The sequence below is a fragment of the Typopeltis vanoorti genome, chromosome 1, assembly GCF_054136105.1.
Source record: "Typopeltis vanoorti isolate ZY-2024b chromosome 1, IOZ_Tvanoo_1.0, whole genome shotgun sequence".
Taxonomy (NCBI): Eukaryota; Metazoa; Arthropoda; class Arachnida; order Uropygi; family Thelyphonidae; genus Typopeltis; species Typopeltis vanoorti.
In genome coordinates, this window is record NC_143549.1 from 141,493,874 (window position 1) to 141,508,354 (window position 14,481).

The window sequence follows — 14,481 nt, forward strand, 5'->3', positions numbered from 1 at the left end:
AATAATAATCCAAATTCACAAAAAATTTACTAAACAACAATAAATAAATTGATGCCTTTGGCTCTTCATTATAATTAACAATAAATATATTTTATAAAACAAAAGGCAACTGCACAGTAACACTGTAATGCACAAAATGAAATGATGCAAAAATACACCAAAAAAGTATCAAGAAAGGGCCAATTGCAGTATGTGTAAACAAACCTAGATCATCTAAAGAGTCTTATAGCTCATAAATAACCTATGTTTATTCATTTAAGTCGAGCTGCGTCGATAGTCTACCCTGCATATATACGGGATTTTTAGCTATGATCCCTCAGCTGATTAATGCTTATAATTTATAAACTATTATCTTTAAAATTTTATTTCTCTATCAAAAATCCAAAAGTAAGTACACAATTAAAATCAAAGTCAAAAATTATCCAAAATCAATTAAACACAGAATACACAATACACTCAATATGTTTCACATTCAAAATTGGAACGATGCTGGAAAATATGTAAGAAATGCATATCACGCTATTTTGTCTATCCAAATTCGAAGCAGAATTTAAGAAAACAAACAGCGTAATATACACCTATGTTTCAGACTAAATATTTGGATAGATCAGTGTTTCTGAAACTTCAGATATCCGTGTACCCCTTCTTTAATTTTAATTATTACCAAGTACCTTATCAAAATAATAATAATAAATTAAAATATATATTGTAAATGTATTTTAAAAATTAAAAAAAAAATTTTTAGATGTACATTTAAACAAAAAAATATGATTTATTTTTAATGGAACAAAATTTATAAAGATACTATACATTTTTACTTAATATAAATAATTTATCATCAATGAGAGAAGTGAAATTGCTTATTTCTATATCTGCTATGTTGCTCTCTTTTGTGCATTTTATAAATCCAGTCTTTAACCAATGATCCACATGTAAGAATTTGAAAGCTAAAAAAAATTACCGTATTTACTCGAATATAACTCGCACTTTTTTCCCAAAATTAAAGCTGAAAAATCGTGGTGCGAGATATATGCTGTTATTTTTGGAAACTAAAGTTTTCAGAAAAAAAACTGAAAATGGGTATAACTTACCAAGAAGCTTCTATTCTCCATCACTTCTGTCCTCGAAAGTAGTTTCCTTGGCAACATCAAAGTTATCTACCCAAATAGAGTCATCTTCTTTCCCATTATATCAAGCAAAAATTACCAGTAATTTAAGACGTGAGATACGTAATGAACAATCCTTAACAAATTACTAATGAGAAGTGAAAGATTTGTGCGATTATAGGCCAGTAGCTATTAAGAATTCATATGATTGGTGCGGTATTAACCAAAGATCGCACGACTCAAACAAAAAGCAAACTGACAATTGAATGGAAATGCTAATTCTCTTAAACCGATTTCCATAATATCTGAAATACATTCACTATATATTTCTTAGTTTTAACACGTTGATGATGGGGTAGTGTCAATCAAAACCATATGTTGCACCGGCAACATATGGTTTTGCTTGAGTCTATACAGCAGTTTCTGTTGGAGGGGAGATGTGATTCATTAGTTAGTGTTTATATTCCCAGTTGTCTAATTGCACTATTTATAGAGAAATATATTACACAGTCTGCAAATGTCTGTGAACCTTATTCAGTGACATGATAAAACTGATTGTTTTTCATGTTTCTGCAGTATAGTTGCTGTTGTGGAAGGCATATTGTTTACTGCAGGGAGCGAGTTATCACTCCAACGTGAAAGCGATAGTGACTCGCAATTTGAGTAGGAGAATTCGTGCATAATATAATTTAATATATATACAGGGTGTTCGGGATAAATTTGACAGTTTCGTAAGGAAAAAGAAAATCTTTGTATCTATTAAATTTAATGAATTGACAAAAAAACATTACAGGCAGAGTTAATTACAATACTATCAACAAGATTTACTCAAAATAACCACCATTAGCATCGATCACAGCTTCAATTCTGCTTCGGAACCTCGAACAAGCTGATGCTACAGTCTCCCTGGGAAGGGCCGCAAAAACTGTTTTAATTTTATCCATTAACTGGGCTTTTGTATTACTGGAAGTGCGATTGGTGTCTTTTTCAACTGCGCCCCATACAAAATAATCCATGGGGTTAAGGTCTGGGGAGTTTGGAGGCCAAACATTTGGACTGGTGAAGTCGTAGAAATTTTCAGACAACCATTTTTGACTTTTCCCAGAGGTGTGGCAAGGGGCCGAATCCTGCTGCCATACATACGGCCTACCATTGGCTACCCTTGTTATCCAGGGCTTGACTACAGTTAGCAACTCCACTAACAAAGCCCGAATTCCAATGCCAGGGTTCTTCAACACCTGTTCCTGCAGATTTGCGAGGAATTCTGCTGTACGAACGCAATCAGATCGTCTGCTAGGGATCTTTCTTCTTGCTACATCCTCGTAGTCACCATTGCAAGTCTCTAGTTCATGCCTGATTGTTTTTACTGTATTCAGGGAGCATTGGGCAGCAGTCGTAATATCCTTATTTTGATGGCGGGCACGAATCATCATGATACAAGTTATTCTCTTCCATGATTCAGGTGGGTTCCAGCTATCCATCCTTTCTGACATCTTGTATATGAATGAAGAAGGGTCCAAACTTTTAAATGAAGAGAAGTGTGTGTTAATACATGTAACTTACGGAAAAATATAATTAATTATAAATATGTCAAATTTATCCCGAACACCCTGTATATATAGACTATAAAAGTTTATGAAATTCGCATCGTAGGATACTTTATGGGTTGTTTCCTTAAGTATCTAATAAGTGGGTTCTAAAATGTTTAGTTTTAGTATGTATGACTATAATTTTTTTATTAATAAAATATAATAAGCACATATTTAACTGTCAATGGGAAATGGCACCTTTTTTTATTTGGTAAACTAAATGCTGTATTTTTGTGAAATATCTTGTTGCCGTAATACGCGGCTGAACGAGCACCCTTATTAAGCAGCGCCGTGAAGCAGACTGCCTCTATGCTATACCCTGTCGATGGTACTAGGCAAAGCACAGTATAAGAATGAATTCACGATTTGTCTTAAACTAACAATTTCCACTAAACATATAAACAATCGAGAATATTTATACAATTTTCGCTGAGTCGATGCTTACTCTGAAATAAAATCTGTGGTAATATTGATAACTTTTCACCTCAAACAAATTATAATAAAACTGGTGATGTATTAAGATAATGTTAGATTATTAAGAATTCATAATAATTTGACTGATTTAAAATTTCATTTTTATTGCATTAACTATAATTTAATTGTGTAATTTATATAGTACGATATAATTCAAGAATAAGAAAATTTATATATATATATATTTATATATTTTATTATTTCCCATGGTGGAATGGTGCCCCTCAATTCAAGTGCCCTTGTGCAGGGCACAACCGCATGGCCATGCAGATGGCACTTTTAAAACTGCTCCACCTCTTTTTGAGCAGTTGTACACAATTCATGGCATTATAAATGATAACTGGATTCCTGCTGATTCTGAATTTGCAATAAAAATGCGCATGATATCGGCAATTGCTTTTGCAAATGTTGTACATGCTTTTGAAGTGTTATGTGAAAATAATGACTATCCTGCTGAAGCTCAGTCTGTTCTGCACTACGTAGAAGACACCCGAATTGGCAAACCTGATCGTCGATCACTTTGTCGTCCACCTTGCTTCCCCAGGCCTTGTGGAATTGTTACCATGCTGCTCTGGAATGGTTACCAAAGACAAACAACTCATGTGAAGGGTGGCATCGTGCGTTCAGAAAACTAATTGGTTCTTCTCATTCGATAACATGGAAGTTTCTAAAAACTTTGAAGAATGAGCAATGTTTCAACGAGGGGAAAATAGAACAATATATAGCTGGCACCCAACCTTTTTCTGGTAAGAAACGCTATTGAGATACTGCAAATAGATTTCAGCTCATCGTTAGTGATTATGAAAATCTTGAAACGTTTGATTACTTAAGAGGAGTTGCCTATAATTTTTTATTTTGAAAACTTTGTGGCTGTGCATTCATCTTTTTTGTTTCATTTTTTTTCCATACTGCTCAATTTTGAATAGTATGAAATAAAAAGCGTTCCTTTTCATGATCATCAAAACAGTCCTTTTCAGGACTACAAATATTGATATAGAGATGCCTGATAGTACTGATTCCAGTTACTCTTGAAGATAAATTTTTAAGTTGTATTAATAACAACAGAATAATAATTGCTCCTTCAAAGTGGCTAATAGTACAATTTTGAAGGAATAAAATGAAAACAGAACATCACGACATTCATGCACACCACTTGTTTTAGCGGATAACAAACAGTTCAAATAATTTTAATTTTCACTAATAGATTTCATGTTATCTTTTCATGTATAACATCGTTTACGGTGTTCTTTTACCCCCTGAAAATAAGTCTCGATTATTACAACTAATTGCTGATTGTTGTCAGATTTCTGACAACAATCAGCAGTTAGTTGGATATAACTATTCTCCCTAAATATTTTTAAATATGGTGCTCTTTCTCCCTCAACATCCTATCCCAATTCTGTAACAATTAATATTCCATCGACAGAGGCTCTAGTAAGAAAGAATATGAATAACTTTATACATGAATTTTTTTAAAAAATATTTTTTTTCACATATATCCGCGATGAATTTTTGTGATTAATTTTCCCCATGATTAAATTTCCAGCAATGAATAGTCTCTGCAATGAACTGTCCGGACATGCTCAATGTCACAGTGGCACAACAATGATAAGTAAATAGTGGTTAAATAAAATACTGGGGTTCAAATATTAGAATGAAAGTAAAAAGACAAATTATATTATTGATTAGAATTCATATTCCTAAGAAAATAAAATGGGATAAAATCAAGGAATTAGATTTCTTCAAAGTTTTTCAAAAACTTTGGAAAGTGTAAGCAAAAATTATATTATGTACATATCAAAGATGTTGGTATAAAACATTTTCCATTATGTGTTGCTTAAAAAAATAAATATCACTGCACTTACACCAGTCTTCTTTCTTTCACGAATAATTATCAAAATGAAAACAATTGATGTTTCATTCCTCAAATTTTTTGGAATCTCCTGTTAGTGTAACATAAATGATGTGTATAGTTTTTGTGCCTTACAGAGGTTGGGGAGAAGGAATAAAAATATTATTCATGTTGGCTGAGCTAAACCTAAACCAATGAACTTGGGTTTAAAAACATCACCAGATTATTATATTTGTATTTTTCGTGCTTCACAGCAGGAAACTCCCCCTTCCCCAGTGACTAATGTCACATCTGTTGTGAGCTTCACTGCAATTGCTTTTTTGCATGTGTGTGTGATTTCCATCCACAAAAGATTTTAAACCAATAATACAGTGGCTATGGTTGGGCTAAGAATTTTTTTTTTCCCCCTAACACCTTTTATTTTCCAAAGGGAGTAGTTTATATATATATATGTCAACTCCACACATGAATGGTCACAAGACCTAACACTACAGTGCCATGTGTGGGCATGTGATTAAGGAGAAAAATGGAACCTGTTGATATGTTTCTTAAAGAGTGGGAGGTTGTACTCAGTAGGAAAATCAGTATGGGGAGATTGTTCCGAAGAAGAGAGGTGGATGGAATGAAAGAAGCAGATGAGAAGTTAGTTCGGTGTGTTCAAAGCTGGACAGTGTATGGGTGTTGGCCAGTGGCTGCTCTAGTTCTAGCTGTGCTGTTTTAGCCCTAACTTTTTTGAAGACAATGGCTAGTAAGCCTATACTTTTAACTGTCACTGATAGATGGTCCGAGCTTTTGTTAATCCAAAGGAGGCATTCAGGAAGGAAAGTACAGCAGACAGCTGAACTGCGATCTCCTGGTCTCTGACACTGTGTATTATTGTTGGAAATAGTATGAGTTATATGGTCATTTTCTTGAGTTGCGGGGTTAAAAATTTAGGATTTCACCTCAGTTTTCTGAGGTGAAATCCTACTTGCCCATGCCCAGCTAACTTGAGAAGAGGCCGAGAAAAGGCTCCTTTAGTCGCTAACCAGAATCAAACTTAGAATGTCTTTCTTGTGATGATCCATGCTATGGAAACAAATGCCATTTCCCCAGGCCTACACAAACACCAAATTATTATTTTTTTTTTTCATTAAGTTTATATATTTTTTGTATTTTTATTTATTTTTTAAGTAATTTAAAAATCAAACATGGAACTTTCAATGCTAATCCAGGAAGCAGAACATTTTTATCAGACCATGCAAAGAAATTCATCTCCGAACTAAAAGCACTTCTTTCATGTGTAAGGGATGTATGCATTTTATCTGTTCAGAATGTGTAACAAACAGCACCACTTCTGTACTCCGTTTGGACACCAGGAAGATTGTATTTGGAAATTATTTATTTATTATTATTATTTTATTTTTTTACAACCAGTTATAAAATATTTATTAATCTTCTCCCTGAAGTTAACCCAAAAGCCATAGGAACCGAGCCCATAGTACCATAATAGCAAAGGGATTTGAATGCTAGATTAGGAAATAACACATGGAGAATAACACAATTAGGATGAATTAATTATAAATGAGTGTAAAATTTCAAATTGGAATATATTTCTTAATATATTATTATTATTATTTGACACCTCCATGGAGCCCAATGACTCATCGAGGGAGGGCACCTGCTCTACAACTCCGTCTCTACCATTCAGTTACCGACTGACCACAACTACACTAATACCATCTATTGCTGACCACCACTACTTGTATTTCCATAGACAATCACAAACATCCATGCCCATTGGCAGGATTCAAACCCGCTGCCTTTTGGCTGGAGAGCGAATACGCTAACCACTAGGCCAACGATGCCGGCATATATTTCAATTAACAATAACTACAGAGAATTGAATAGTTTCCCAGCTATTAGATACACTGGACAGAAATTGTTATTATTGGTTGGGCACCCAATGGATGTATCTGGGTGTATGGAGAAGCACTTTTACATTCCATTCCATTCTCTCACCACATATCTGTAAAAGATCTCATGTCCTTGCAGATCATACTTTAATTCAGCTTCCAGGGATGATTCTTTGTTAATTCCCGACATGAATTGAAATAATCTTCTCCATATCTCTGCTATAAAATCTTACTAATTCATTTCTGTCACATCCTCCTTCAGACTTTGAATTCCATATTCTCTCACTGTTCTCATTATTAAGAATTTGACAGCTTTGACATTAGAACCTATTCTTTATAAAATGGAGTAATTTGAGATTATCAGAATATTCCAGCATTTCACAGGCTCAACATTAGCAACTTTTCTCTATAAAACAGTGATTTGAAATTATCTGAACATTCCAACTATCTTTCAGTATGTATATCAATTGGAAATTTCTTTCTTGAAGGAAATCACTTACAGACTTTTGCTTTCAGATCGAACAGCTTCAACAGAAGGAAGAGAAGCGATCACGTACCAGACTGTATACCGTAGTGAAATCATATAATGGTTCTTGGTTACCTTTATCTCATGGTATACGTGTTTGCCTCACTCCTCCCCTTAGTGATGAGCCCAGAATTTCTCTCTCGGTCGGTGATAAAGTTTATGTAACCAGATGGAGGCGGTAAGTATTAATTTAGATTAGTAATCTTGGAAGATAATCAGAATTTGAAATAGTTGTAAATAATTGAATTATCATATTTAATGAAGAAAGGGACCAAAATTTAAAAAAAAAAAAAAAGGAAACCTTTTTGCAATAAACCTTATTAAAAGAAAGAAAGGAAACAGAAATCTATTAAGTAGGAGACAGCATTTGCCTTTGAAATATAAAATTTCCAAAAGTGATTGGTTCAAATACAAACTTGGGATGCATAGTCTTGATATTACTTTAAAGATATGAACTAACTGCTCTAAGAGCTCATATACTCATCTTTTATTAATAATTCTAATTAAGGATTTTGTTGATCTGACAGCTATGTTAGATTATTGATTCTCATCAGAGACTCCACAAAAACCAGAATCTAACTGTTGAGCTTGTGCTTAAAAATAATGTTCTATAAATCAGTTAATAGGAAAAATTTTCTATCTAGTAGTTTTGGAGGTGGTCTTGGGCTTATTAAAATTTTTGGATGCTTATGAGAGCTTGCTGGGTTTCTTGCCTGGTCTCTGATTATAACTTTTGTTCTAATCAGAGACCAGGTTAAAACAGTTGTCAGACCAGTGCAAAACCTTGTTCAAACACATTAATAAAAAGTTGGCATATATGTCCTTAGACAGTTTGCTGTTTAAGTAATGCAGTACTAAGGCATCCCATGTTGAAGGTTTATATTTTTGTGAGCCTTTGATTGCTTTCAAAACTTTTATAGTTTCACAGATATTGTGTGCCTATTTTGGCTTAAAGTTATAATGTAGTCCCCTCTTACAAAAAAAAAAAAAAAACTTTTAGTTATGTGGTGTCAGGTGATTTTAATATAATTCTGCACTGAATACAAAATGATACACATTGTTTCATGCCCTGTAGCTTGCTTAAGAAAAATGCCTTTTGTTCTTCATAAACTTGTAATTTTGAGTTATATTGTCATTTAAGATTAATAAACTCTGTTGTATTCAGGTCTGGTCTCCTAGTTTCCATGGTGATTCTAATACAGTGGAGAGAGTGCAAAGAAGAGTGTCAAAAATGATACAAGGATTGTAGAATTCAGATTATGAAGACAGATTGAGAAATTGTAAGCTGCAGACACTAGCAAACAGGAGAGAGAGAGAGAAAGGTGATATGATTGAAACTTACAAACTTCTGAAAGAGTTATACAGAATTTCAGTAGATGGAATTTTTTATTTTATGGAGAGTGGGGAAAGGACATGAGGACATCCATGGAAGTTGAGAATGAATGCTGTCAAGAAGGGGGTTAGGGCTAGATTTTTCTCTCATAGAGTAGTGCATGATTGGAATGGATTGCTGTTGGATGTGTGCGTGCAAGTAGCATGAATGAATTCAAGAATAGGTATGACAGCTGGTGCGAATAGTATGGCCTCCCTTGATGAGTTCCATTGATGACTTCATTGCTAGAACAGAACTCAAGCATAGTTTGTGATGATACTAATGCGGTTTTTAGTAGGTCTTTGTAAGTTTGCCTTTGTGACTAGCTGTTTAATGGTTCCTCCAGCACACCATCACATGGGCTCTTGCCATTTGACATGGCAAAAAAAAAAAAAAAAAAAAAAAAGCCACTGAACTCCATGTGGTTAATCAAGTTAATAGAGTTCTTTCTGTTCTTATGCTGAGCAGCTGAGCCATTACTAAAATAATGTTTTTTAAGTAGCAAACTTCTTTCGAATGGCTTATCAAAACTTTCTGAAAGGCCTGAACTGTTAGTGTGTTTTGTTTCAGATTTTAAACATTTTCTTTTAAATGCACCATAAATTAATGTAGTGTAGCTTGTATATTTACCTGTGAAGTGACCACTTCATCTTGTATCAGAAAGAAATCCTGTAACACCAGGGACCATGGAACCCCAATTATCAAAATGTTATTCTCGCTTGAAAATGAAATGGAGTAAAAAAAAAAAAAAAAAAGGATTAAATTAGTTTCTTTGATTAAATATTTGACACTTTATGTTCCAGTATGTAAATGCTATTTTTTTCCTCTTTTTTTTTTTAAGCATTCATTTATTTATATTTTGCTTTCCCATTTGCTATTGTCTCATGTTGCACTTCTCATGTTTTCCTCAAAAAATTGTCTTGATAGATTCATGTGCTGAAAGATGCAACAAAAAATTTTTAATTTTTTTGTTTTGTATTTTTTTTTTTTTTTTTTTTTTTTGTTGTTGTTGTTGTTTCATCCCTCTCAAATTTTCTGAGCTTCAAAGTCAGCCATTTTTAATTTTTTTTTTGTGAGTAATTCCAATTTTTTTTTCATAAAAGAAAGGCTTCAATCAAGGATTTTGGACACATCTTTTGGGAGAGAGAGAGAGAGAGAGAGAGAGAGACAATCATTTCGATTCAGATTTGGCCGATGTAAAAGGGCTTCGCAACTTTCTTTGAAAAGGTGTTCATATTTAAACTTGCGTCTATGGAAAAGATGAGCTTTATCCCACTGGATATTGATATTGTGTTTAGTGTCAATACTATGTTGTACCAGATCAGACTTTTGAGGTCTCAAGTATTTGACATAATATTGATGTTTATTAATTATTTTTTCCACAGAACGGCCTATTTATCCAAAGTATGATAGAGGTGCCAATTTGTCTGTTGTAGATAGCAACAGGTGAGAAATTTTGTTGATCGGAAAATATGTGGGAATGAGATGATACTTCTTCAAAATTCTGCCAATCAGTTCCAAGATGCCAGAAATATAAGGGACTGCGAAGCCCTTTTACATCAGCCAAATCTGAATTGAAATGATTCTCTCTCTCCCATAAGATGGTTACATAAGATTCTTATCTTACGTAACCATCAAAAAATAGTTTTTAATAATATTCTTTATTAATATTAATTTCTAGCATGCAGCAATGGTTTTTTAATCCACGACTGTTACATAACAGTCGGTAATCTACCAACTGTTATGTACTTTGTATTCCATTCCTTTGAATTGCTTGTTGTCTACACTGATGATGTACTGTTAATTTCAGTACGAAATATCTGTACTTTTATTTCATTAAAGTTAATTACTGTGGTAATTTATTATTTATAATTAATGATGCTAATTAATTAACACTGAGACAAGAACAGAAGCATATAGTTACTATAATAATAATTATTATTATTATAAAAACATCTTGCCTTTGAGCAATCTCTAAGTCTTATCAGCATGAATTATAATTTGCTCTTGGTCCATAATATAATGAAATGTCTTTTTTTGGCAGCTAGATTCAGGCAGAGATATCAGAATTTTCATTTAAGTGGGTCTTTAAAAATGAAACTATATTTGATAAACATAGATGCAAGTGCTTATTTTTATTTTTATTTTTTTACTACACTTCTGTCCAGAAAGGTTGGAGATAGACTTGCAGTAATTAGAATCATGGATGAGCTATAAATCAGGTTTATTAAGTATTTAATTAAAAAAGAATAAACTATCCATAACACAAAAATAGTTGCCTTTATATTGCATTGAAATGATCAGTGACTTTTATTTATTTAATTATAGTTCAGTGCGTGTACTGGTTATTTTCTTCAGTAATGCTGTTAGGTTAAATAGGGTAAATTTAAATATTTAAACTTTGAAGGAGGGATATGTAAAGAAACACTTAGGTGTCTTTCATTATTCATAATGCTTAATAGTTTAAACAACTTCAAGAGGAAAAAATATATTTATTAAAACACTAATATTTTGTTGGTTTTTTATCCATATTAACAGAACATAATGATAAATGTATCATTGTGCTCTGATGATGCAGGGTAGAAAACCAGTGAAACATTAGTGTTTTAATAAATATATTTTTTCCTCTTGGCATTGTTTATACGGTTAAGCATTATTATGAATTTTAAGGAGGGAGTTGGCAGCACTTCAGAATTTAAGCTTCAACATCAGCCTAAAATAAACCTACCAAAACTTGTAATGGTCACATCATATTAGGAAATGTTTTGCTTCTGTACCCCTTCCCCAAGATATCAGCTATAGCCAATGTAGTTGGCAACTATAGGAGGTAGATCAGAGATCCCACATTCAGTACTCATCATTATATGATGAATGCTCTTTGTTGCTCTCCAAACTCCATCAACCACTCTTGACTTCTGATCTCTTTGTGTCTTTCTCTAAAGCTCGACTTTCTGCAGTCAAAATACTCCAATAGTGAGGTCATCCTTCTTGAGGACCTCAGTATCCAAAACTTGCATTGGCTCCCCTCCTGCAGTTTCACCAACCAAGCAGTGGCAGAGAATCTGAGGTGTTTTCCATCATCAATCTTCCTACCAGAATATCTGACAACCCTCCATACGTCTCCCAGTTTGCCAACACACTTGACCTCTGCCTAACAACCTCTCTTTTCAGGTATACTGTGGTTGTCAGTTCTCCTCTTAGTGGTAATTTGGACCACAGTCTCATACAAGTCTCTTTTGCCAAAGAACAACCTTTGCCCACCAGTTCAGAATCTCATGTCTTTTGCCACTACAAGGGTGCCAACTAGGAGGACTTCAGTGACTTCTGTTCCTCCTTCCCATGGTCCAACTACTGCTTCAGTTCTTCTGATCCAAACACCTGCTCACACCGAATAACAGAAATCATCCTCACAGGAATGAAGGCTTTCATCCCTTATTCCACTCCAAATTCTCAGCCACCATCCAAGCCTTGGTTCTGATAAAAATTGTGCTAATGCTATAAAAGAAAAAAACCTCTGCTTACCATAAATGGCTCAAGACCAAAACTCCCGCTTCCTGACTCTGCAGCTCACAACCATTGTAAAAGAATCATCACTCTAGGTGGTTCTCTATTTGGACTGACCTGCACCTCTGACACAACTACTATAGCTTCCATCCACCAAAAAACTTGGTGTACATTTTTTTTGCACAAGACACTACTTCGCACTTTCATAGCTGCTAACTCTATACAAAGCCCAAATCCACCCAGCCATGGAATATTATTCCCATATTTGAAGGGGAAGCACCAAAATTTTCCCTAAGATTGCTCGATTCTGTCCAGAAGAGGGCAATCTTGTTACTTAATGATCCCTTGCTCACAGATGTTCAGTTTCTGCCTTGCATCTCTTCTACAGTTTCATGGACAGTGCTCTGCTGAATGCCACTATTCTTCACTCCTCCAAAATCACTAAAACAAGAGCCACTGCTAACAACACCCTTTTACAGTCCATGTTGAAACTCACTGAACTAACTTCACTGCCTCCTCCGCCATCAAATTTACTTCTGTCCTTTGGAGCAGTCTCTTCCGCTTCACCTTCTCCAAAGATTACAACCCTCAGCTGTTCAAATAATACAAATTGTCAACCACAATTATGTCAGGATTAATGGTCATAATTATTGTTATTTATGGCTAAAAGTAGAAATCAGAAATCTCATCGCACAAGAGCAGATTTTTTTTTCTTAATTTTCTAAATGAAAATTAGCTAGAGTTGGAGATAACAGGGAGTCCATAGCAGTTCACTCAAATAAAATATATGAAATCATAATGAACTTAAAAAGGTTGACCTTTTTAAGTTCATTATTGTCTTGCAAATTTCCATTGTCACATGGAAATTTGCAAGACAGAAGATCAAAAGCATTGTTTAGTGGAATTCTGATAAATGGCGATGTCAAAAGTCACTATCAAATCAGAGAGCATGAGTTTTAATTTTCTTTAATTGTTGAAATAAAATCAGCAGTATTTTTGATATTTATTTATTCATTATTCATATGGGGTTTTTCCCCCTTTCTCCCCTGTCCCTTTGGGAGGGGTTGAGCCCTCGTAATGAGGGATTAGGTATATCCAGTGCTTTTTTTCTAGAAAAAAAGGTACCAGAACTCGCATCTTGTTAAGCTTTTTATTAAAAAAAATGATATTCAAATCTTAATTTAAATGAAATATAAAGTTGCTATCACGGAGGCGCATAAATGAATTAAATATAATTTATCTTCAGTATTTTTTATTTTAGACATTTCAATTCCAAGAGTTCTAACTTTTCTGCAAGGCGTACAGCCAAGTTTCTTTTTGCAAATATACATCCATTCATTTTTTTGATCTAATGTCCAGCAATTCGGCCAGTCATTTTCAGTTTGGCCTTGCTTCTCAAGATTAGCTTGCGATGATTCGAAAACATCAACTGGCACCATTATTTCCATATTTTTTGACGTCATGTCTGTTATTATTCTGGGTTTTTTATTAATGGGATCGGTGGTTGAGAAGTAATTGGAAATCTTTTTCATTTTCAAACTTGGGGTCAGACGTTTACACTAAAAAGTAAAAAAAAATGCCGAAAGGATATGAAAATAACGACGTTAAATTTACTTCAATTCAATAAAGATATTTTTTAGATAAATAAGTGTTTTACTGAAATCTTTCGCATGTTGTCAATCACACGTCCATACAGCCACAAACGTAGATGCTAATGCCGTGCGCATGCGTGCACGCCATTAGTAACACACATGTGCATGTGTTATGTACGCACAAACATTATTTCAAAAATTACTTTTGAAAAATTTAAAAAACTGTAAAAAAAATAGGTGCCGGAATGCTGTTCAGGTGTGTTACGCCAGAAAAAAAGCCCTGGATATATGTATTTTTTATGACTGTAAATCTGTGTGTGTTCACAGGGCCAGTTTGCCTGTTCTGAGGATTTTAACCCTGAAACCTGAGTTTCAGGGTTAAAAAAACTCTCTACCTCCGTATGAGACTGGCTAATTCACCTTTAGTCAAAAGAGATCTTTATCATCTTTATCACCCAGATAAAGATTCCTCGTCTCATAGACAGGAACCAAATCCTGGTCTTTCCAACCAAAGGGCTTTGTGTATACTGACTAAGCTATGGAGACTCTAAAGAAAATTATAGAATTAAAA

The 14,481-nt window shown here is 33.9% G+C and overlaps 1 protein-coding gene across 3 annotated transcripts in view; it reads left to right on the top strand.

Annotated features, from left to right (window-relative positions):
- The window catches only part of LOC150110488 (palmitoyltransferase ZDHHC6), a 191,842-nt gene that overhangs the window by 162,913 nt on the left and 14,448 nt on the right, over nucleotides 1-14,481 (top strand). For all 3 annotated transcript variants that reach the window (XM_090394109.1, XM_090394116.1, XM_090394126.1), the window contains one exon: nucleotides 7,433-7,620. In XM_090394109.1, the coding sequence (XP_090250235.1) occupies nucleotides 7,433-7,620 (188 nt within the window). The remainder of the gene's footprint in view (nucleotides 1-7,432; nucleotides 7,621-14,481) is intronic.